This window comes from Primulina huaijiensis, chromosome 18, assembly GCF_012295235.1.
Source record: "Primulina huaijiensis isolate GDHJ02 chromosome 18, ASM1229523v2, whole genome shotgun sequence".
Lineage (NCBI taxonomy): Eukaryota > Viridiplantae > Streptophyta > Magnoliopsida > Lamiales > Gesneriaceae > Primulina > Primulina huaijiensis.
In genome coordinates, this window is record NC_133323.1 from 5,330,624 (window position 1) to 5,357,037 (window position 26,414).

General features: G+C 34.4%; 2 protein-coding genes across 3 annotated transcripts in view; both read right to left on the bottom strand.

The window, feature by feature from the left end:
• LOC140964337 (1,4-alpha-glucan-branching enzyme 3, chloroplastic/amyloplastic) overlaps positions 1–11,695 on the bottom strand; it is a 21,449-nt gene extending 9,754 nt beyond the window's left edge. For both annotated transcript variants that reach the window (XM_073424014.1, XM_073424015.1), the window contains exons 1-17: positions 11,229–11,695; positions 10,953–11,024; positions 10,614–10,678; positions 9,636–10,313; positions 8,585–8,757; positions 8,369–8,458; positions 7,594–7,669; positions 6,172–6,279; positions 5,637–5,727; positions 5,338–5,439; positions 4,854–4,956; positions 1,822–1,959; positions 1,669–1,740; positions 1,428–1,517; positions 927–1,004; positions 755–862; positions 234–323 (exon numbers count right to left, since the gene is read on the bottom strand). In XM_073424014.1, the coding sequence (XP_073280115.1) occupies positions 234–323; positions 755–862; positions 927–1,004; positions 1,428–1,517; positions 1,669–1,740; positions 1,822–1,959; positions 4,854–4,956; positions 5,338–5,439; positions 5,637–5,727; positions 6,172–6,279; positions 7,594–7,669; positions 8,369–8,458; positions 8,585–8,757; positions 9,636–10,313; positions 10,614–10,678; positions 10,953–11,024; positions 11,229–11,683 (2,589 nt within the window). In that variant the 5' untranslated portion in view covers positions 11,684–11,695. The remainder of the gene's footprint in view (positions 1–233; positions 324–754; positions 863–926; positions 1,005–1,427; positions 1,518–1,668; positions 1,741–1,821; positions 1,960–4,853; positions 4,957–5,337; positions 5,440–5,636; positions 5,728–6,171; positions 6,280–7,593; positions 7,670–8,368; positions 8,459–8,584; positions 8,758–9,635; positions 10,314–10,613; positions 10,679–10,952; positions 11,025–11,228) is intronic.
• Positions 11,696–13,467: 1,772 nt separating this feature from the next.
• Positions 13,468–22,330, bottom strand: LOC140964947 (1,4-alpha-glucan-branching enzyme 3, chloroplastic/amyloplastic-like). Its single transcript, XM_073424949.1, has 12 exons — positions 21,864–22,330; positions 21,588–21,659; positions 21,249–21,313; positions 20,271–20,948; positions 19,220–19,392; positions 19,004–19,093; positions 18,229–18,304; positions 16,807–16,914; positions 16,272–16,362; positions 15,973–16,074; positions 15,489–15,591; positions 13,468–14,671 (listed from the first exon to the last, which is right to left on the bottom strand). The coding sequence occupies exons 1-12, from the start codon at positions 22,316–22,318 to the stop codon at positions 14,564–14,566; spliced, it is 2,121 nt and encodes a 706-aa protein (XP_073281050.1). The 5' UTR covers positions 22,319–22,330; the 3' UTR covers positions 13,468–14,563.
• Between the last annotated feature and the right edge of the window lie 4,084 nt (positions 22,331–26,414).

A 26,414-nucleotide genomic window follows, 5' to 3' on the forward strand; every position in this document is an offset into this window, starting at 1 on the left:
TGATATTTTTTTTTTTTTTTTTTTTTGGATTATTCCGTTCAAAAAGGATACTCTTAGCACACGTGGAGAGAAACTAGAGGAAGAATTCAAGAAACTTGATGCGTACATACATAAACCCTCTAATTATAAGACAAGAAACTTTATCAGTTCGTCTTCATGAATTTACATTGGCTGGAGAACACCGGAAACAAACAAAAGAAATCACAAGCATTAAAACCAGAATGTTTTTTTACCATGGTAGTGTCATTGACATGATGGACATTGGGAAGGCCCCTTGAACCTCTTAAAAGTATTCTTTCATTGGCATCCAGTTTCATCATATCCTAAAAGGAGAAGGCACAAGAATCTCACAGGTTAATAATGGATCAGCTAACCTGATACTTTAAGATCCCAGAAACTCCATCTCATTCATTCATTAAACAATAAGAGTATGAACATAAGCAGGTGTTGATATCCCAAATGAAATTTTATCAAATGGAACCAGGCAAAACCAAATAGGGTACTTGTAAATAATCAGTCATAGCTAATGTAGAATAATATCATCTCCCCACAATTACTTTCTCGGACATGCAGCAAGAAGCTTCTGAATATCATCATAAACTAATTCGATCCAAATTTGAATTTGGTCTAAATCCAACCTATTAATGGCCCTAATCATTTGCTGAAGAAAACCTCAAATTGGGACACGGTTATAAAAATCACATAAAAGGATGTTAAATAAATTGAATATCATAATAACTTATTTCCAACTCACCTTATCAAATGCAAACATTTCTTTGTGAATTTCATCCGCCAAAAGATCCCAGCACCGATTAGCCAGTGAGTAGGAATAATTGTTGCTTGTCATTGGAAACTCGACCCTCTGAACCAGAAAAAATTAGATTTTGAAATTCACATCACATAAATGTACCACAAACACAATTCACCTTTGGATGTCCGAATTCATTGCCCATAAAATTTAGGTATGCTGGACCACCAATTGTGAAGGAAATTAATCTGATCATCTGGATGACAAACAAATCATGATAAATATGGCATTTACCATATACATAGAAAAGTAGCTGAATAGTAACTAAATGTAGTTGAGATAGATGTAATGGAAGTGAAACAACCCTTCTTGACATTGATTATTTTAATTAACTTAAGAAAATGCACCATGACAATTAGAAACCCAGGTGGTATAACATGCAGAAGTTATTCGAAAAATATAAGCTATTTTCTGTATTCAGCTTCCTCTTGACTCAGAAAATTGTAAAAGTAGATGGACATCGAGACATGAAAAATATAAGCTATTTTCTGTATTCAGCTTCCTCTTGACTCAGAAAATTGTAAAAGTAGATGGACATCGAGGCATTCAAAAAAGGGCTATTAGCTGCAAATATGAGGCTTCAATTCATATGACACAACAAACGATAATCACCGAGTACCTTGTGCAATGACAAACCTCTAAGAATTGACTCTTCCGTGTTAGCTGATCCAAAAAGTATTTCTGCAAATGAACGGCCACCAGAAATAGACTGGTGGGCAATGTAATGTGTTGATTAAAATGATTGAGCAGCTACTTGAGTTCCAAGAAAAGAGGAAAATCTATGGGTTTAACAAGATGGGATTTATGCATTTATTTGAGAGAGAGAGAGAGAGGTGGATATGTTCCATCATTTAGATCACCTGGTTGTGATTTTCGGCATACAGAAGCATCTTGCTGACAGTGTTTCTATTGCCAATCAATGCGTTTACAAGCTACACAATAATCAGAAACAAAATATAGTTTCAACGTTGTATGATGGAGAAAATAAATCTTCATATGTTGACTGAAGCAACCTTACTCATACTCCATTCATTGTCAGGAAGTTTCTCGAGGAGTGACAACCACATCTCCGATGCAGATAGATTAACAAAATAATCAAATCCTAGTCCACCTTGAGAAGTTGGCTCGCAAAGCCCAGGATAAAGTGTTGCCTAAGCAGGTAAAGCTAACAAGTTACCACAAAGGAATTGCGTAAAAACAATTGAAGCCAAAAATATATATTATATGCAGTATGAGGCATGGAGTTTTAGGATCTCCTTTTCTGTGGCACATGCAAATGGCCTTGAGATCATTAAATATTTCCAGCAAGCAATGGGTACTATTTTTAAGAGTTAAAAAAAATAAGCACTCCATTACCTGTATAAGTGATATCTTTCGGTCGAACATACTAGTAGCATCCTTGAAAAACTTTATTTATACGAGTGAATAAGTTGATTAACAATATAGATTAAATAACCATATGAGATGCCTTATCATCTAATACTATCGTTTGAAAGCTCATGTCATCACATTTTAAAATGCCAGCATAAGTCCGTGTGGAATCCATTGGTTGTTAGTCTCTGTCTAACTACAACATCCAAGTCTACAATATTTAAAAGGACACTTAACAGGCTACATCAAGAGTTTGGGGGCCAAGCAAACAATGTGGGAGAATTTAATGAGGAAAAATTGACTTAATTGAAGCTCATGGCCACATTACTAAAAGGAGAGCTTAAGCGAGATAAAGTGTGGAGCACGGGAAACCGCAATGATTTGACAAAAGCAAAAAAAATTGGTCTAACCCATGTATGACTACATTAAGGAAGTGTTTATAAATGCTTAAAAAGTGATTATGAAATTTTCCTTTACAAATTTGCAAAAATTTGTAAAGAAAAAGTTCATTATCATATTTTTAAGCATTCATAAACACTATCTAAGAGTGTTTAGTGTCAAAGTTAATATTACCATAACTCTATATGTTACTTAATAAAATAAAATATTAAAACTTTCAGAATAGTTTTTACACAATCTCAAATTTCTCCCACAACTGGTCCTTGGATTCATTCATTTCCCCCCCAAATAAAGCTTTTCCTCATTCAACGCATTCATTTCCCCCTGAATAATCATTGACCCATTTCCCCCCAAAAAACCTCTAATTTTATCTATTGATTCGCGTGAGATAAATAAAATTATATAAAAAAATTTAAAAAAATCTGCTTAAGCTCCGATTAAGCACATTTAAGCTTGTGATACTTAATGCTTGCCTCAATGCTTCACCAAAGCCATGCATTTTTCAGAACATTGGGTTGATTCGCTTCACAAATAATAAGTTTAGGCCATATTAGTGTTGGCCCACTAGTTTATCTATTAATTCGCTATTTTTGCATATATTTTTGGACAAGTTTTATGAGCCAGAATGGATACTATTTAAACCCATATTACATGATTTATGCTAAACCTACATATATTAACGTGGGATTATTTTTGATAGATTGGAGATATATATGTTGATATGAGCAGGGTTTTTGTCTTTTCTCTTTGTTTCTGTGCAGATCACTTGTCCGCTATCTGTAATCATTTGCTTCTAATTAATGAATATAATATAGTTTCTTATCATTTTTTTAATATATCTGTGCAGATCACTTGTCCACTATATATAATCATTTGCTTCTAATTAATGAATATAATATAGCTTCCTATCAAAAAATTTTTAATAGATTCTGGTTTTTTTCCTTTTGAAGTTTTTTAATCTATTTTGCAAGCAAATTCTTGAGCACCTTACAAACAAAAGAATTTATCTAGATCTTGATCTTGTGGTGTTCAACCAGACTCCTCGTCTTTGAGTCCTTGGAGAAGTGGAGACCTCATTCATTGTCAAATCTTTAATATATAATATTGGATCGGCATCGATCTAATTTTCAAAACCTAGAGTTCGATTGAAGATACGCAGTACTTCCTAGAACTTTGATACGTGATAGATATTATTGAGCTTCTCGTCGTTGCACTCCAAGGTGAAACTGTTGCAATTGCCTTCTCAAATTTTCTTACAATTATATCATCCCAATTTGCAGGTTAGTTCTAGTATTAGCAACTTCTTAACCCAAGCACACATGACATCCTAGTTTGACAGGAATAACTTAGTCATGCAACTAAGCTTAAGGTTTCAATAAGTTTCTGTAAAGCAGAACCGCAGCATGCCTGATCCTCATGAAGTCTACAAATTCGGATAGCATCTGGATAACAGGAAACCTACAACAAGGCATATGTAACTGTGCAACTTGTGAATCTGATAAACGGTTAATATCTTAAACTTATTTTAAGAAAAGACGTCTCCAGGAATAAAAGCCCCAACTAGTAAAGCTGTAAATATAGATTAAATAGCAGAGGGCCTCCCTCATGTGGAGCGGCATACTCTTAACTCTTAAGGATGAATCACACAGTGGACTAGGTTGACTAATCTCCCTTGGGGTCAGGAAAGTAACTGATGTAGTGTCATGGTAGCACCTACCTAACCCAGCACAGGTACGTTCAGGAAATTGCTCCTACCAAAACAATCTTTGCAACAAAGAAAGAAGACTTCACTTGATCATATATCTTAAACTATTTCTTTTAGTTGTTACTGATGTGAGGACCTTTCTTGACACTTACATTCATCAAACCTCATAAGATAGAGTCGTCCTTTTTTTTTTCTTTCCCTTGCATCGTTACCAACCCTATGAAGTTTGTCAATGTTATGACACATTGATTGGAATCTTAGTAAACAGGAAAGACTAGCAAATAAAAAAATTGAAGAAGTTGCTGAGGTACAAAGAGTTTAGTAGTGGTGGGTGTTTCACAAATGTCAATGTAACTTACCCAATATAATATTGATAACGGCTCAAAATGATATGATGACATGACAATCTTTAAAAGGAAAAACATCACCAAGGCATTATAATCACGTAAACTACATACTAAGCTAGAGACAATAGAAGTTTTATCAATAAATATCGCATTTATCGAAGGAAAGCACGTTTTGACATGAAAAGATACTCATATTTCATAGGCAAGTATAACCACATCTTACATCTTCAGCGATGGTCACTATGTCAGGATGAAGCACATGCAATATCTCATTAGCTAAAATGAGATATAACAACGCGTCCTTGTCGACATATTGATTACAATACCTGCAAATGAAAAAAGGTCACCACAAAAGAAAATTGCAAAACATAGAAGTTGCAGACTTTAAACTAAAAACAAGTACATCCAATCATATATGTGCATAAATATAAAATTGGTTTTAGTTGATCTAGCTAAGTTTCAAAAGCTAATAGTGATTGTATACTATCTTATAAGATGAACAATATATTTGTCAAGACGAGATGAGTATTATAATTGTAACATTTAGGATGAGGCACCATGTACTTGATTTTATTTAATATTTTGTTGAAATTTGGAGGATAGAAAAAAATAAACTGCATTACATCAATCATCAGCTGAAATTACACTTGAATATGGCTCAGGCAAGTAATATTTCAACAAAATTGATAAGTATTCAAAAACCTTACTCCTCCATTTCACCAGTAAACGCTGCAAATCCATTGTGTGTATACATCATTGATGACAGGGAATGAAAATAGAAACCATCTATTTGATACTCTGTGATCCACCTGCATATCTCACATCAGCAATAAATAGACCCGTGAAAAATCAAGGTAAAAAAGCATACAGTCACATGACATTTGTCAATAGAATATCAAATCTTATTCAAAAGATATCAAGAATTAAAAAAATCAAAATAATAGGGTAAGAGGCACATAAACAACCTTTCAAATTTTAAAGAAATGGTAAGTGTTTACAAAGTTACCAGTTCAAATTTGAAAGAAGGAAGTGCAATACGTCGTGATCTCCATATTTGAACATTCTTGTTCCCCAAAATTTATGATGACCCCTTTTACCTGTCAAAGTTGGTAAAAATGAATAAAATCTTTACTAGAAAAGTCACACAGGACCAAGCATATATTGATAGAGCTTTAATTTCTTTGTCTTATAGTTATATGTCCAGCTATGGTCTTAAATTACCACAAAAATGCAAAATAAGCATCTTTCTTAATAATCATTATGTTTGGTAGTAAGAACACCCTTGGTTGCAAGACAAAATCCATCTTCATTCAACATGTTATTTCCCCTTACTGTTATATGCAATGCATTCACTGAGTTGATATTTCTATCAGTAATACAATGTTGAAGATAATTGATACGGACTTCACCGTGTATAACATTTTAAGCAACTGCATGAATTTCTTGTCTCACAGTGCATATACAAGGTAAAAACATTTACAAACATAGTAACTGAAATAAATGCCTGTGCTTGCTCAAAGGTGATCAGTCTGAATGTTTACCAGAATGAAAGTAACAGTCATTTGATCCATCAAAAAATGATAATCCAACCATTTCGTCAGCTGCAGCATATGAGTGGACAATATCCAAAACAACACTCAGGCCAAGCCCTACACACAAGGAGAACTATATTTAACACCGCGTAGATAATCAATAGCGGTGGAGAAAATATATCATAGCAATTAAGCTATCAAAAGTAGTTCTCAAAAGAATCAAGGACGTTGGAGATATTTTGTAGATATATCAAATATATTGTAATTATATTCTGATTGTATTATTCTTTAGTTGACTTCTCATAATTGGAAAGTAGAATTAGCGGGATTTGGATGTATCAATTAGGGATTCTCTTGATTAGGATTTATATTTCATTCAACTCTTGTTTCAAAGGACATGTATTGAGCTTAAAGCAGTTGAAAGATAGCCAGAATTAAGGACTGCTAGTCATAAAAAAAAACTTGGCAATTGAATTCAAGCATGTATGTGGTATCCAAAATGCTACAGACACATCACCTATGCATCAAACTAAATGATACCGTTATTTGGAAAGGCCTACTAGATAAAGCATTGACAGCAATAGACAGACAATGAATTTTTGTCTTGACGAAATTTCACACTCACATGCTTATCATCCTTTCATTTTTACATATAATTAAGCACTCTCGAAAAAGAAAGAAAGAAAAATGACATGAAATTTTTAAAAAAATTGCAGAGGGACGGGTCTGCACAGAAATGTGAATGATGATCCCCCTGCTGTTTCCTTGTTGACAATTTACAATCTAACATGTTAAATATATCCAGTTTCAACAGATAACTTCAGCCATTCCACATCTAGACGAGAAGAGAAGAATAATTTCAACTACATCCTAGGCACTTCATAGGAACGCTTATCAACAGATCTATTTGGATACAATAATGAAGAACTAATGTCATTATCACAGCATTATTCTCAATCCTGAAATACACAAAATATGATTGTGATAGTGCTTCTCACAAACTGGCTAACAGGGCTTCTGATAGAAATTGGAGCCAATACCCCAAATTTGTATTACCTACCGCGGTGGTCTAGATGGATGTCACAGACAACATAAGATTTGACAGTAAAAGCATCCAAAGATCATAAAAATCACAATCAAGCACAGATTCTAATTTGTGCATGCATCTCAGTGTCCACCTTACTCACATTCAAAAGGTTGAGACATATTTTCCTCACAGCATAAGTACCACCCAGGCAATCTATTCCAAAATCGACGCAAAAACAAAGAGTGTTACTTTTTAATGCTGACTAAGTTTCATGTTATTTATCTTAATAAAGCCAAACTAACTTAATATAATTAAGTTGGTTTAAAAGTTACTAAAGAAGTGTAGATGGCAAAAGACCAAGTAAAAGAATAAATTTATGGTCATTTGAAAGCATATGAAAGAACCATGTGCTTCATCCACCAAGTTCTTGAACTCGTCAGGAGTACCAAAACGGCTACTCACGGCATAGAAATTTGTCACCTACATATATGCACGGGGAGAAATCTTGTAAATAACAGTAAGTAATGATGGCAAAAGACAATGTCATGAAGATTTCAAATATATAGAACATCAAATGCATAATTAAACATGCCTCGATGCTAAATCAAAGACTAGTAGATGTCATGAAGAGCACTAAATGTCATGAAGATTACAAATATACATAATAAATGTCATGAAGATTACAAATATACATAATCCTCTGTTATTATATTATACTATAACTCTAAATATAATATTTGAAATTTGAAAAATGTGTCGAATAATTTTGTATATGATTTGACATTTAAGGTACAACTGCATTTTCCCAAAACAAAACCAATCACATATTTAATTTTCCCAAGACATTTCTCCAAAATATTTTCTCAGAACTCTTCCACCAAAAGTCTTGAAACAAAACCAAACAAGCATATTAATGGTCGAGTCAGAAAAGCAGTCCTGCCTGTTTTTATGAAAATATATGGCTCATTAGTGTTTGACTGGTAATGAATTGAAGGCAAGGTAGTCAACAATTAGTGAGTAAATTATCAAACACATCATCAAATTTGCGTGTAGCAAATATCAAAAGTACCTTAATGATTCCATTCAATAAAGTTTAGTATCGCATGTAAATTCAGCTAGGTGGAATTGGGAATGCATTTTCAGTTGTTGGAAAGTAACAAATTTTAAATTTCCACTTACTCTGTACCCAATGGTGAAATAATCCTTGTGTTCGAGAACGCCTATCAATTGGATCACATTATATCCCGCTTCCTTTACATGAGGTAGGACCTATATTGGTGATGAAAAAGCGCAATAGCATTTATTGCTCGGGTCTAAACAAAGGGGCACAAACCAATGGCATAACAATGAATTTAATCGAAAAATTAGAGGAAATTGAAAGCGATAACGAGTTACATTCTTAGTGAACTCAGAAAACGTAGCAACTTTGGGCTCCTGTCCGCTGATCCCAACATGACATTCATATACACGCAACGACTTTGGCTTTGGGGGATGCTTATGTTTCCATCTGTAGGCACTTTCAGGAGGTGGTTCCCAATGCACAGCAAAAGCTTCATTTCTGTCTGTTTCTGCAAATTGGAAACAAGAGTTCAGCTATGAGAATGTTGTGAGATGACATCAAAAATCAAATATAAAGCACAGACTGATTCAAGGAAGAAGAACCCATCTGGAAACATCAAATCATTTATCGACAGAAGAATTAGCTTGTATTTTTCGTACAAGCTGATGGGTCTATAAATATGTAAAGTTCTTTGTGTTTAACACATTGTAAAATGATTTTCTAGAAGATGTTAGAAGGAGGAGTAGCAAATGGAAATATCATATTTCCTGGTTTTGTTGGAGGAAAACAGGCACGAAGTCAACCAATATTTTCCAACAAAAAAATCTACGAGGAGAAAGTTAGTACCAATCAGTCACAGCAACTCCAGGTCAAAGACAAGAAAAAATAAAAAAATTGGAAAGAAATTGTGGCTCGGATATGAATGTTATTCACATTATTTGATATTTCTTATTTAGCAAAGAATAAATCGGTGGGTAACATAAGGAAGTTCAAGAGTTGTTCACTTAATCTTGTCATGCTTAAGTTAGTCAAGTACACATGTATTAACGAAAGGATCGTGAGAAACAAGTACCGTGAGCTTTTTTCATTTTAAGCCACTATTTCATTCACTATAATCCTGCCAAAATAAGAAGTGGAGGAGGAATAAGCAGAATAAAAAAGATGCAGGATTAGCTTTGTATACTCTTAGCAGTACTCAATAAGCTTGCGAGGAGGTTTGGAGAACAACGTTATCTCTTCCAAATAACACAAGAAAATGGTGGAGCATTTCTAACAATAAGTAGCAAAATGGAAACTAACCCTGCTAGTTTGGCACCAAGACTTGTTTGATGATGTAGAAATAAAATGGCAAAGCAAAAAACAAATTTCCAAGAAAAACAAGGACACCTGGGATCACATATGTTGCCCAAGCAGGAATTCGCTCTAAAGGTCCCATAGGAGTGTTGAGATAAACTCTGTACTTGCTTCCATGAGGGATCCCAGGTATATATTTCTTTAACCAAGCTTTCCTTCCTTTTCGAATCTCTAACCAATAAGCAATAGGAGGCTTCTTGGCACGAAATTTCTCTCTCCAAACAGGATCACTTACAACATCAAAAATATCATGTTCTTGCCCATCATCAATCACATCAAAAGTTGGTATATCGCTTGGTGGATCATCTTTGTGCTGCTCTTTCCAGGCCTTATATCTAGTGTGTGGATCTGCTATTTCTTCTAGTTCCTCTTCTGTTTGCGGACCATTAGGCCCAAATATTTGCTCATACAACTTAGCTGCAAGTTCATAGCGTGATTTTATAAAGCGATCTTCACCTGGTTCCCAGTACTCGTCATTCATTTTCTTAAATACTTCTTCAGCTGTGACACCACTGTCACCTTTATCATAATCATCCACGTAATTGTATTGTTGAAAATACAGTTCATCTGGCTCTTCTCCGTCCCTTACTTTATCTTCAAGAATTATAAACCAGTACCCATAATCATCATGGCCAAGATGGCCCTCCCTTGCACAATTCTCTGTCGGTGACCAGTCATTGAAATCTCCAACCAGAGAACAATAGCGAGCACCTGGTTCCAAAAGTTGAACATATTATTTTGAACAAAAAATGAATAGAGAATGAAACTTTTCGTCACTTGATCATCTTTTATGCTGCTAAATCCGTAAATGAGTTGATCAGCACTTCTGCATAAGCTATACACAAAGTTTCCTGATCTCAAATCAAGAGTTACTTTGATATGTCAAGCAAAGGGAAAATCGCTGATAGATTTTGTCAATTCTTTACTTGCCGTATTCAAAATCAAGGGAACACTCTTAATCGTCAATATTATACTGTATAATCAATTTATCTTGTGAAAATGATATCAAACCTGGAGCCCAATCCATGTAATCCACACGGTGCTGAATATTCCGATGCATGCCCAGTATCTCGAACCTATAAAACACTCTTCAATAAATTCCGACAAGAGGCAAACTGAAACAAATAAATATTGCATCCCAACTCCCAAGTAGACTACTTGACAGATGATCCCGAGTGCAACTTTTTTTAACATCTGCAGGTACATCTAACTTCTGAATAAGCTATTGAACGATGAAGCATGATTGCCGACCTATTTACAGTAATTGTGGGTCATAGCTGCATTCAATTCATACAATCCTGCAGGCACCTCTAATATAAAATTCAAGGGGTGATAGGGGAAAAAACTAACCCAGAAGCCAGCTCTTTCAGATTAAGATGGCGATTAAAAATTTCGTCTTTTAAGTCCTTCAAAGCTTTATGCCTGCAATTTCATTCAACAGCAAACCATTAATCGTCCGCCATCATGTTGCTTAAAAGTTATCGTATATTCTTTCAACACTAGGAACCAATCTACAGCTAAACGCAGATTAAGGTATAATTAAATCTTCACTTCCATCACACTAAACCATATTGGGTAAATTCCAAAAAAAAAAAACAAATATCTAAATTCAATGCCTTGAATCACCTTTCCCGAAGGAATTGGGCGAGTGCTCTGTTCGTAATGCCCTGTTTTGCAAGGAATCCAACAGGGTCAATTCCGTCTTCTTTATCAGTATCTGGCTGCTGGGTTTTCTTACGCGGTCTCTGCGAGCGTTGGGGCTGCGACTGAGGGTGATCCGTGGCGGAGCATTTGCATTTGTTTATGTTGGTTTTGCGGCTGGAAAGGAGCACAGAAGGGCCACCGCTGTTGCTTCGAGTGAAATTTCTCTTTAGAAAGGAAAAATTCGTAGGGAGAGGATAGATTTGAGCTGGGTATGTCGAGGAAAACATTGAAACTCGGAAATCTGGCTGTTCCTGCGAGCGAGGGACTTGGTTTTGAAGTGTGGATTGTTGGATAAGGACCGTGGGGTTTAACAAAACCTCTTCACTGCCAATTTTCCATAAATTTATTGTCGTAATAATGATAATTGCGCTTTCCATTTTATTTTTTGGTCGTTAATTGTTGGAGGTAAATTGCCTTAAAATTCTTGCATCAAATCCGCTTCGCATCAAGCTCGTTTCGTTTAAGGTGGCTAAACTCGATCAAATTATCGACAAAGTTAATTGGATGATTTGGTAAAAACTAAATGAGATGGGAACAAATATTTTGAAGACGTTTGTTAGGCCGCAGTTGGTAATTATGAGAATTTCAAATAAATAACTAAACACATCAATATTCTTGTTACCAAGGTACGTTTGTAAGTACTGATGGGTAGGTATTGATAATCAAATATGAGGTATGATTTGTGAAAAATTAGACGCTCCTCACATTGACACTAACTATCAAAGTGTGGAATTGCCGAAATAAGAGTTTTGGTCGCCCAGAATTAAGGAACAATTCATTAAAATTATATGACGAAATAAGTACAAAAGTGTGGAATTGCCGAAATGGGAGTTTCATTTTCTTATGAGTGGTGGTTATACCAATGCAACTGAACCTTGTCAATCATTACCGACGAAATAAGTACAAAATTTAATATATTTGGTATCAGATATACAAGTAGTATTCATTGAAGTAGTTTGTAGTATGAGAAACATGACACTAGAATAATATATTTGTATATTTAATTTTGTTGAGTTGTTTATATAACAATGTCATGAGGAATCTTATCATGCATTAACAATAAGTAACCGCAAACAAAATTGAATTGAATAGATTTTATTATTCCATTTTTAAAGAAATGAATACACGAGTGAATCTAAGATATTGAAGCTTTTGTATTTTTTTTAAAAAAAGTAAATAAATAAAAGCTTTTGTACTTGATGCTGGATTCGGAAACCTGATTTAAATTATCATTCTATATGGTGGCAATGACCAATAGAAACGTCAAATTGTCGATCCCCTGACACCTCGAATGAATGCCCGATCGGTTTACTTATTATTCAAGAATTAATCATAATTATGACTAATTTTGCAAGTTATGCATCTCAGTTGTCCCTATATATTCATATTCAACAAGCTAAGAAAGAGTGTTCGATTTTGTCAGCAATGTGCCCAATGTTTTAAGATCGATATGACTTTATAGTTATGAATGTCCATTGATCAAAGGAATGGAGAAAGTCGATTTTTCGACCATAGCATTGATAATGTTATACGATATGGGAGCAGTTCAACAAGTGATGAACACGAATGATAGGTTGTATCAACATTGTCATTGAGTTGCTATCACAATAATTGGATTGCAAACAAACATAAAATAAATTTTGTACTCCTACTTTTCAAAGAAATGAATGGGAGATTGAATCTCAACGGTTGATGCTATTGATACTAGAGCCATCAAAACAGGCCATTGGGACATGTCGACCCACTGTTTGTGTGGGTTGAGAAATTACCAACCCAACCTACCTATTTGGCGGGATGGGTCAGCTCATCGATTTTAGGTATATTTAGGAATGAACTACTTTTATTCGAAAAAAATACTTCAATCTCCGCAGTTCTTTAATCTCAAACTCTTTTGCAAAAAGCTCCTCAAAGCTTGCTTTTCCTTCTCATTGTTTCCAATCATGACNTTTGTAAAGAAAAAGTTCATTATCATATTTTTAAGCATTCATAAACTGCAAATTTGTAAAGAAAAAGTTCATTATCATATTTTTAAGCATTCATAAACACTATCTAAGAGTGTTTAGTGTCAAAGTTAATATTACCATAACTCTATATGTTACTTAATAAAATAAAATATTAAAACTTTCAGAATAGTTTTTACACAATCTCAAATTTCTCCCACAACTGGTCCTTGGATTCATTCATTTCCCCCCCAAATAAAGCTTTTCCTCATTCAACGCATTCATTTCCCCCTGAATAATCATTGACCCATTTCCCCCCAAAAAACCTCTAATTTTATCTATTGATTCGCGTGAGATAAATAAAATTATATAAAAAAATTTAAAAAAATCTGCTTAAGCTCCGATTAAGCACATTTAAGCTTGTGATACTTAATGCTTGCCTCAATGCTTCACCAAAGCCATGCATTTTTCAGAACATTGGGTTGATTCGCTTCACAAATAATAAGTTTAGGCCATATTAGTGTTGGCCCACTAGTTTATCTATTAATTCGCTATTTTTGCATATATTTTTGGACAAGTTTTATGAGCCAGAATGGATACTATTTAAACCCATATTACATGATTTATGCTAAACCTACATATATTAACGTGGGATTATTTTTGATAGATTGGAGATATATATGTTGATATGAGCAGGGTTTTTGTCTTTTCTCTTTGTTTCTGTGCGGATCACTTGTCCGCTATCTGTAATCATTTGCTTCTAATTAATGAATATAATATAGTTTCTTATCATTTTTTTAATATATCTGTGCAGATCACTTGTCCACTATATATAATCATTTGCTTCTAATTAATGAATATAATATAGCTTCCTATCAAAAAATTTTTAATAGATTCTGGTTTTTTTCCTTTTGAAGTTTTTTAATCTATTTTGCAAGCAAATTCTTGAGCACCTTACAAACAAAAGAATTTATCTAGATCTTGATCTTGTGGTGTTCAACCAGACTCCTCGTCTTTGAGTCCTTGGAGAAGTGGAGACCTCATTCATTGTCAAATCTTTAATATATAATATTGGATCGGCATCGATCTAATTTTCAAAACCTAGAGTTCGATTGAAGATACGCAGTACTTCCTAGAACTTTGATACGTGATAGATATTATTGAGCTTCTCGTCGTTGCACTCCAAGGTGAAACTGTTGCAATTGCCTTCTCAAATTTTCTTACAATTATATCATCCCAATTTGCAGGTTAGTTCTAGTATTAGCAACTTCTTAACCCAAGCACACATGACATCCTAGTTTGACAGGAATAACTTAGTCATGCAACTAAGCTTAAGGTTTCAATAAGTTTCTGTAAAGCAGAACCGCAGCATGCCTGATCCTCATGAAGTCTACAAATTCGGATAGCATCTGGATAACAGGAAACCTACAACAAGGCATATGTAACTGTGCAACTTGTGAATCTGATAAACGGTTAATATCTTAAACTTATTTTAAGAAAAGACGTCTCCAGGAATAAAAGCCCCAACTAGTAAAGCTGTAAATATAGATTAAATAGCAGAGGGCCTCCCTCATGTGGAGCGGCATACTCTTAACTCTTAAGGATGAATCACACAGTGGACTAGGTTGACTAATCTCCCTTGGGGTCAGGAAAGTAACTGATGTAGTGTCATGGTAGCACCTACCTAACCCAGCACAGGTACGTTCAGGAAATTGCTCCTACCAAAACAATCTTTGCAACAAAGAAAGAAGACTTCACTTGATCATATATCTTAAACTATTTCTTTTAGTTGTTACTGATGTGAGGACCTTTCTTGACACTTACATTCATCAAACCTCATAAGATAGAGTCGTCCTTTTTTTTTTCTTTCCCTTGCATCGTTACCAACCCTATGAAGTTTGTCAATGTTATGACACATTGATTGGAATCTTAGTAAACAGGAAAGACTAGCAAATAAAAAAATTGAAGAAGTTGCTGAGGTACAAAGAGTTTAGTAGTGGTGGGTGTTTCACAAATGTCAATGTAACTTACCCAATATAATATTGATAACGGCTCAAAATGATATGATGACATGACAATCTTTAAAAGGAAAAACATCACCAAGGCATTATAATCACGTAAACTACATACTAAGCTAGAGACAATAGAAGTTTTATCAATAAATATCGCATTTATCGAAGGAAAGCACGTTTTGACATGAAAAGATACTCATATTTCATAGGCAAGTATAACCACATCTTACATCTTCAGCGATGGTCACTATGTCAGGATGAAGCACATGCAATATCTCATTAGCTAAAATGAGATATAACAACGCGTCCTTGTCGACATATTGATTACAATACCTGCAAATGAAAAAAGGTCACCACAAAAGAAAATTGCAAAACATAGAAGTTGCAGACTTTAAACTAAAAACAAGTACATCCAATCATATATGTGCATAAATATAAAATTGGTTTTAGTTGATCTAGCTAAGTTTCAAAAGCTAATAGTGATTGTATACTATCTTATAAGATGAACAATATATTTGTCAAGACGAGATGAGTATTATAATTGTAACATTTAGGATGAGGCACCATGTACTTGATTTTATTTAATATTTTGTTGAAATTTGGAGGATAGAAAAAAATAAACTGCATTACATCAATCATCAGCTGAAATTACACTTGAATATGGCTCAGGCAAGTAATATTTCAACAAAATTGATAAGTATTCAAAAACCTTACTCCTCCATTTCACCAGTAAACGCTGCAAATCCATTGTGTGTATACATCATTGATGACAGGGAATGAAAATAGAAACCATCTATTTGATACTCTGTGATCCACCTGCATATCTCACATCAGCAATAAATAGACCCGTGAAAAATCAAGGTAAAAAAGCATACAGTCACATGACATTTGTCAATAGAATATCAAATCTTATTCAAAAGATATCAAGAATTAAAAAAATCAAAATAATAGGGTAAGAGGCACATAAACAACCTTTCAAATTTTAAAGAAATGGTAAGTGTTTACAAAGTTACCAGTTCAAATTTGAAAGAAGGAAGTGCAATACGTCGTGATCTCCATATTTGAACATTCTTGTTCCCCAAAATTTATGATGACCCCTTTTACCTGTCAAAGTTGGTAAAAATGAATAAAATCTTTACTAGAAAAGTCACACAGGACCAAGCATATATTGATAGAGCTTTAATTTCTTTGTCTTATAGTTATATGTCCAGCTATGGTCTTAAATTACCACAAAAATGCAAAATAAGCATCTTTCTTAATAATCATTATGTTTGGTAGTAAGAACACCCTTGGTTGCAAGACAAAATCCATCTTCATTCAACATGTTATTTCCCCTTACTGTTATATGCAATGCATTCACTGAGTTGATATTTCTATCAGTAATACAATGTTGAAGATAATTGATACGGACTTCACCGTGTATAACATTTTAAGCAACTGCATGAATTTCTTGTCTCACAGTGCATATACAAGGTAAAAACATTTACAAACATAGTAACTGAAATAAATGCCTGTGCTTGCTCAAAGGTGATCAGTCTGAATGTTTACCAGAATGAAAGTAACAGTCATTTGATCCATCAAAAAATGATAATCCAACCATTTCGTCAGCTGCAGCATATGAGTGGACAATATCCAAAACAACACTCAGGCCAAGCCCTACACACAAGGAGAACTATATTTAACACCGCGTAGATAATCAATAGCGGTGGAGAAAATATATCATAGCAATTAAGCTATCAAAAGTAGTTCTCAAAAGAATCAAGGACGTTGGAGATATTTTGTAGATATATCAAATATATTGTAATTATATTCTGATTGTATTATTCTTTAGTTGACTTCTCATAATTGGAAAGTAGAATTAGCGGGATTTGGATGTATCAATTAGGGATTCTCTTGATTAGGATTTATATTTCATTCAACTCTTGTTTCAAAGGACATGTATTGAGCTTAAAGCAGTTGAAAGATAGCCAGAATTAAGGACTGCTAGTCATAAAAAAAAACTTGGCAATTGAATTCAAGCATGTATGTGGTATCCAAAATGCTACAGACACATCACCTATGCATCAAACTAAATGATACCGTTATTTGGAAAGGCCTACTAGATAAAGCATTGACAGCAATAGACAGACAATGAATTTTTGTCTTGACGAAATTTCACACTCACATGCTTATCATCCTTTCATTTTTACATATAATTAAGCACTCTCGAAAAAGAAAGAAAGAAAAATGACATGAAATTTTTAAAAAAATTGCAGAGGGACGGGTCTGCACAGAAATGTGAATGATGATCCCCCTGCTGTTTCCTTGTTGACAATTTACAATCTAACATGTTAAATATATCCAGTTTCAACAGATAACTTCAGCCATTCCACATCTAGACGAGAAGAGAAGAATAATTTCAACTACATCCTAGGCACTTCATAGGAACGCTTATCAACAGATCTATTTGGATACAATAATGAAGAACTAATGTCATTATCACAGCATTATTCTCAATCCTGAAATACACAAAATATGATTGTGATAGTGCTTCTCACAAACTGGCTAACAGGGCTTCTGATAGAAATTGGAGCCAATACCCCAAATTTGTATTACCTACCGCGGTGGTCTAGATGGATGTCACAGACAACATAAGATTTGACAGTAAAAGCATCCAAAGATCATAAAAATCACAATCAAGCACAGATTCTAATTTGTGCATGCATCTCAGTGTCCACCTTACTCACATTCAAAAGGTTGAGACATATTTTCCTCACAGCATAAGTACCACCCAGGCAATCTATTCCAAAATCGACGCAAAAACAAAGAGTGTTACTTTTTAATGCTGACTAAGTTTCATGTTATTTATCTTAATAAAGCCAAACTAACTTAATATAATTAAGTTGGTTTAAAAGTTACTAAAGAAGTGTAGATGGCAAAAGACCAAGTAAAAGAATAAATTTATGGTCATTTGAAAGCATATGAAAGAACCATGTGCTTCATCCACCAAGTTCTTGAACTCGTCAGGAGTACCAAAACGGCTACTCACGGCATAGAAATTTGTCACCTACATATATGCACGGGGAGAAATCTTGTAAATAACAGTAAGTAATGATGGCAAAAGACAATGTCATGAAGATTTCAAATATATAGAACATCAAATGCATAATTAAACATGCCTCGATGCTAAATCAAAGACTAGTAGATGTCATGAAGAGCACTAAATGTCATGAAGATTACAAATATACATAATAAATGTCATGAAGATTACAAATATACATAATCCTCTGTTATTATATTATACTATAACTCTAAATATAATATTTGAAATTTGAAAAATGTGTCGAATAATTTTGTATATGATTTGACATTTAAGGTACAACTGCATTTTCCCAAAACAAAACCAATCACATATTTAATTTTCCCAAGACATTTCTCCAAAATATTTTCTCAGAACTCTTCCACCAAAAGTCTTGAAACAAAACCAAACAAGCATATTAATGGTCGAGTCAGAAAAGCAGTCCTGCCTGTTTTTATGAAAATATATGGCTCATTAGTGTTTGACTGGTAATGAATTGAAGGCAAGGTAGTCAACAATTAGTGAGTAAATTATCAAACACATCATCAAATTTGCGTGTAGCAAATATCAAAAGTACCTTAATGATTCCATTCAATAAAGTTTAGTATCGCATGTAAATTCAGCTAGGTGGAATTGGGAATGCATTTTCAGTTGTTGGAAAGTAACAAATTTTAAATTTCCACTTACTCTGTACCCAATGGTGAAATAATCCTTGTGTTCGAGAACGCCTATCAATTGGATCACATTATATCCCGCTTCCTTTACATGAGGTAGGACCTATATTGGTGATGAAAAAGCGCAATAGCATTTATTGCTCGGGTCTAAACAAAGGGGCACAAACCAATGGCATAACAATGAATTTAATCGAAAAATTAGAGGAAATTGAAAGCGATAACGAGTTACATTCTTAGTGAACTCAGAAAACGTAGCAACTTTGGGCTCCTGTCCGCTGATCCCAACATGACATTCATATACACGCAACGACTTTGGCTTTGGGGGATGCTTATGTTTCCATCTGTAGGCACTTTCAGGAGGTGGTTCCCAATGCACAGCAAAAGCTTCATTTCTGTCTGTTTCTGCAAATTGGAAACAAGAGTTCAGCTATGAGAATGTTGTGAGATGACATCAAAAATCAAATATAAAGCACAGACTGATTCAAGGAAGAAGAACCCATCTGGAAACATCAAATCATTTATCGACAGAAGAATTAGCTTGTATTTTTCGTACAAGCTGATGGGTCTATAAATATGTAAAGTTCTTTGTGTTTAACACATTGTAAAATGATTTTCTAGAAGATGTTAGAAGGAGGAGTAGCAAATGGAAATATCATATTTCCTGGTTTTGTTGGAGGAAAACAGGCACGAAGTCAACCAATATTTTCCAACAAAAAAATCTACGAGGAGAAAGTTAGTACCAATCAGTCACAGCAACTCCAGGTCAAAGACAAGAAAAAATAAAAAAATTGGAAAGAAATTGTGGCTCGGATATGAATGTTATTCACATTATTTGATATTTCTTATTTAGCAAAGAATAAATCGGTGGGTAACATAAGGAAGTTCAAGAGTTGTTCACTTAATCTTGTCATGCTTAAGTTAGTCAAGTACACATGTATTAACGAAAGGATCGTGAGAAACAAGTACCGTGAGCTTTTTTCATTTTAAGCCACTATTTCATTCACTATAATCCTGCCAAAATAAGAAGTGGAGGAGGAATAAGCAGAATAAAAAAGATGCAGGATTAGCTTTGTATACTCTTAGCAGTACTCAATAAGCTTGCGAGGAGGTTTGGAGAACAACGTTATCTCTTCCAAATAACACAAGAAAATGGTGGAGCATTTCTAACAATAAGTAGCAAAATGGAAACTAACCCTGCTAGTTTGGCACCAAGACTTGTTTGATGATGTAGAAATAAAATGGCAAAGCAAAAAACAAATTTCCAAGAAAAACAAGGACACCTGGGATCACATATGTTGCCCAAGCAGGAATTCGCTCTAAAGGTCCCATAGGAGTGTTGAGATAAACTCTGTACTTGCTTCCATGAGGGATCCCAGGTATATATTTCTTTAACCAAGCTTTCCTTCCTTTTCGAATCTCTAACCAATAAGCAATAGGAGGCTTCTTGGCACGAAATTTCTCTCTCCAAACAGGATCACTTACAACATCAAAAATATCATGTTCTTGCCCATCATCAATCACATCAAAAGTTGGTATATCGCTTGGTGGATCATCTTTGTGCTGCTCTTTCCAGGCCTTATATCTAGTGTGTGGATCTGCTATTTCTTCTAGTTCCTCTTCTGTTTGCGGACCATTAGGCCCAAATATTTGCTCATACAACTTAGCTGCAAGTTCATAGCGTGATTTTATAAAGCGATCTTCACCTGGTTCCCAGTACTCGTCATTCATTTTCTTAAATACTTCTTCAGCTGTGACACCACTGTCACCTTTATCATAATCATCCACGTAATTGTATTGTTGAAAATACAGTTCATCTGGCTCTTCTCCGTCCCTTACTTTATCTTCAAGAATTATAAACCAGTACCCATAATCATCATGGCCAAGATGGCCCTCCCTTGCACAATTCTCTGTCGGTGACCAGTCATTGAAATCTCCAACCAGAGAACAATAGCGAGCACCTGGTTCCAAAAGTTGAACATATTATTTTGAACAAAAAATGAATAGAGAATGAAACTTTTCGTCACTTGATCATCTTTTATGCTGCTAAATCCGTAAATGAGTTGATCAGCACTTCTGCATAAGCTATACACAAAGTTTCCTGATCTCAAATCAAGAGTTACTTTGATATGTCAAGCAAAGGGAAAATCGCTGATAGATTTTGTCAATTCTTTACTTGCCGTATTCAAAATCAAGGGAACACTCTTAATCGTCAATATTATACTGTATAATCAATTTATCTTGTGAAAATGATATCAAACCTGGAGCCCAATCCATGTAATCCACACGGTGCTGAATATTCCGATGCATGCCCAGTATCTCGAACCTATAAAACACTCTTCAATAAATTCCGACAAGAGGCAAACTGAAACAAATAAATATTGCATCCCAACTCCCAAGTAGACTACTTGACAGATGATCCCGAGTGCAACTTTTTTTAACATCTGCAGGTACATCTAACTTCTGAATAAGCTATTGAACGATGAAGCATGATTGCCGACCTATTTACAGTAATTGTGGGTCATAGCTGCATTCAATTCATACAATCCTGCAGGCACCTCTAATATAAAATTCAAGGGGTGATAGGGGAAAAAACTAACCCAGAAGCCAGCTCTTTCAGATTAAGATGGCGATTAAAAATTTCGTCTTTTAAGTCCTTCAAAGCTTTATGCCTGCAATTTCATTCAACAGCAAACCATTAATCGTCCGCCATCATGTTGCTTAAAAGTTATCGTATATTCTTTCAACACTAGGAACCAATCTACAGCTAAACGCAGATTAAGGTATAATTAAATCTTCACTTCCATCACACTAAACCATATTGGGTAAATTCCAAAAAAAAAAAACAAATATCTAAATTCAATGCCTTGAATCACCTTTCCCGAAGGAATTGGGCGAGTGCTCTGTTCGTAATGCCCTGTTTTGCAAGGAATCCAACAGGGTCAATTCCGTCTTCTTTATCAGTATCTGGCTGCTGGGTTTTCTTACGCGGTCTCTGCGAGCGTTGGGGCTGCGACTGAGGGTGATCCGTGGCGGAGCATTTGCATTTGTTTATGTTGGTTTTGCGGCTGGAAAGGAGCACAGAAGGGCCACCGCTGTTGCTTCGAGTGAAATTTCTCTTTAGAAAGGAAAAATTCGTAGGGAGAGGATAGATTTGAGCTGGGTATGTCGAGGAAAACATTGAAACTCGGAAATCTGGCTGTTCCTGCGAGCGAGGGACTTGGTTTTGAAGTGTGGATTGTTGGATAAGGACCGTGGGGTTTAACAAAACCTCTTCACTGCCAATTTTCCATAAATTTATTGTCGTAATAATGATAATTGCGCTTTCCATTTTATTTTTTGGTCGTTAATTGTTGGAGGTAAATTGCCTTAAAATTCTTGCATCAAATCCGCTTCGCATCAAGCTCGTTTCGTTTAAGGTGGCTAAACTCGATCAAATTATCGACAAAGTTAATTGGATGATTTGGTAAAAACTAAATGAGATGGGAACAAATATTTTGAAGACGTTTGTTAGGCCGCAGTTGGTAATTATGAGAATTTCAAATAAATAACTAAACACATCAATATTCTTGTTACCAAGGTACGTTTGTAAGTACTGATGGGTAGGTATTGATAATCAAATATGAGGTATGATTTGTGAAAAATTAGACGCTCCTCACATTGACACTAACTATCAAAGTGTGGAATTGCCGAAATAAGAGTTTTGGTCGCCCAGAATTAAGGAACAATTCATTAAAATTATATGACGAAATAAGTACAAAAGTGTGGAATTGCCGAAATGGGAGTTTCATTTTCTTATGAGTGGTGGTTATACCAATGCAACTGAACCTTGTCAATCATTACCGACGAAATAAGTACAAAATTTAATATATTTGGTATCAGATATACAAGTAGTATTCATTGAAGTAGTTTGTAGTATGAGAAACATGACACTAGAATAATATATTTGTATATTTAATTTTGTTGAGTTGTTTATATAACAATGTCATGAGGAATCTTATCATGCATTAACAATAAGTAACCGCAAACAAAATTGAATTGAATAGATTTTATTATTCCATTTTTAAAGAAATGAATACACGAGTGAATCTAAGATATTGAAGCTTTTGTATTTTTTTTAAAAAAAGTAAATAAATAAAAGCTTTTGTACTTGATGCTGGATTCGGAAACCTGATTTAAATTATCATTCTATATGGTGGCAATGACCAATAGAAACGTCAAATTGTCGATCCCCTGACACCTCGAATGAATGCCCGATCGGTTTACTTATTATTCAAGAATTAATCATAATTATGACTAATTTTGCAAGTTATGCATCTCAGTTGTCCCTATATATTCATATTCAACAAGCTAAGAAAGAGTGTTCGATTTTGTCAGCAATGTGCCCAATGTTTTAAGATCGATATGACTTTATAGTTATGAATGTCCATTGATCAAAGGAATGGAGAAAGTCGAGTTTTCGACCATAGCATTGATAATGTTATACGATATGGGAGCAGTTCAACAAGTGATGAACACGAATGATAGGTTGTATCAACATTGTCATTGAGTTGCTATCACAATAATTGGATTGCAAACAAACATAAAATAAATTTTGTACTCCTACTTTTCAAAGAAATGAATGGGAGATTGAATCTCAACGGTTGATGCTATTGATACTAGAGCCATCAAAACAGGCCATTGGGACATGTCGACCCACTGTTTGTGTGGGTTGAGAAATTACCAACCCAACCTACCTATTTGGCGGGATGGGTCAGCTCATCGATTTTAGGTATATTTAGGAATGAACTACTTTTATTCGAAAAAAATACTTCAATCTCCGCAGTTCTTTAATCTCAAACTCTTTTGCAAAAAGCTCCTCAAAGCTTGCTTTTCCTTCTCATTGTTTCCAATCATGACCATATCATCCACATATACCAATAGGATCGTGACTCCCCCTGAGTCAGAATGTTTAAAGAACAAAGTATGGTCTCCTTGGCTTTGTCGGTATCCATAAACAAGCATTGCTTTGGCGAACCTCCCAAATTAGGCTCTTGGTGATTGTTTAAGAACATATAGTGCCTTCTTTAATTTGCAAACTTTTAGAGCCCTCAAAATATTTATCGAATCTTGGAAGAACATCCATGTATATTTCTTCTTCCAGTTCACCGTGAAGAAATGTATTCTTTACATCAAACCGCTCTAAATTCAAGTTAAAGTTGGCTGTTAAAGACAATAGGATTCAGAATGTATTCATCTTGGCAACTGGAGTGAATGTCTGTTGATAATCAACACCACAGGTTTGTGCATAGCCCTTTTGCAACAAGTCCGGCCTTGTACTTCTCTAGCGAGCCATCAAATTTGTACTTTATTGTAAGTACTCATTTGCAACCCACAACCTTCTTTCTTGGTGGGAGATCAACAATCTCTCACGTTTTGTTCTTTTTCCAGTGCCTACATTTCGATTTGCATAGCAACTCTCCAATTATAGTGTTTAAGTTTATTAGGAAATCTATATGTGACACTAAGAAATTTTGAAAGGTTACGAAATTGGCAATTGGATAAAGATGGTTTTTTAGTGCATTCTCTTGTTCCTTTTCGAGCAACAATAGGTAGCTCATAATCACAAGAAATAGCATTTTTTGGACATATTTCATTTCAGAATTAGGTTTGGATTCTTGGATTTGCTCATCGACAGCTTCGAGCGTTTTTTTCTTGAGTATACACGGTCAAATTACTGTTGTTAGGGGACTTATTTGAAGAGTGGCTTGGCTTGGCTCAACAGAAGCTTGAATGGAAGGAGTTGGGGCTGGCGGAGTGGCGGAAGGTAACTCAAGTAAGAAGAATCTATATCTTTTTCTTCAAGAACATGTATGGTCCCTCTTGAAGATATGTTTGAGTAAAGTATGATGCATCTTCATCAAAAGTAGCATCCACGTAAACAAGAAAATTTGTTGGTAGGAGGATGATAATACTTGTAGCCCTTTTGGTTTGATGAATACCCAACAAAGATACACTTAAGAGCTTTATGATCTAACTTTCCCTTGTTATGAACATGAATAAATGCAATGCAGCCAAAAAAATTTGGGTAAAGGTGAGAATTCTTGTCAAGGTTAGGGAAAAATTCATACGGTACCTGGATGTTAAAAACTGAATATATTGTAACTATATTGAAAAATTGTATAAATAATATTTTGTAAATTTTTAATTGATATTATGTATCTCATATTGATATATGTGCATATTTTGTTTTCTTAAGTCAGGGGATTGCTATGATTAAGATCTAGGTTTTTTTTTAAATTTTTAATACTTTAATATGTTGTATAAATATTATGTAGCTATTGGAAAATAATAGAATGCAATTATTCTCCAATTTTTGATATGGTATCAGAGCCTATACCTGCTGTTATGTGTTGGACTGCCATAGTTGAACCACTCGTTAATGTCTTCACGCTGCAGTTGTTCATTCCTGGATATGAGAGATGTGTGTTAATATGTCTCACATCAATTGGATAAAATTTTTGAGATTTGCATGTATGGACTTGGACAATCCTCTCTCATTGAACTAGCTTTTGGGGTTGAGTTATATCCAAATCTCAATCTTAACAGTTTTTTATACACTTGTTTTTTTTTTGTTGCATTAGTTCTTTCAACTACTCTACTTCTTGTAATTAGTCTACATCAGTTCATCCATGACTTGTTTTTTTTAAGTGTTTTCATGACTATGACAATGTAGCAGAACTTATGTACTTTTTCCGATTAATCGTTACTACTTTTTTATTCACTCAAGTGCTCGTATCATTATTAAAATAATGCGACTTCCAGAATAATATTGGTACCAAATTTGGCTGAACCAAACTACACGAAAACAAGTGGTACATACTTAACTTTGATGAATAATACTAGTATTACAGTTGCATGCACCCGATACTTATATCATTATCAAAATAATTATACTTTCAACATATATTTGTACCATACGAGGCTGAACAAAACAACATGAATACATCCAATAGAACCAAATAACACCAACACCAAACAATTGTATTAGTACATCAATACAAACTAAAAGAGCAAAGTAAACTACTACCAATACTACATATTTCAGTCACCAAGACAAAATTGATCATCAAAGCTATTACAACACTAAGTTAATTCTTCAGATACTAGTTACACACATATACCATATTTCTTCCCATGACTCTTGCTAATAAACCAACAACATTATCAAGAAAACTACTGACAAACAAGCATAAATTTTAAAATCAATCCACGTAGTACACTACTTTCATGAAATCAATATTAAAATAAAAATATTGTAATATTATAGAAATTGAAAAACAACATCAACTACTCTAATTCAGTTTAAAAGAAAATAATAAGGAAAATCCAAGTGAATCGTCTTTCAGCATTCTTAATACTTCACATTTGTTCTTTTTTTTTTTCAG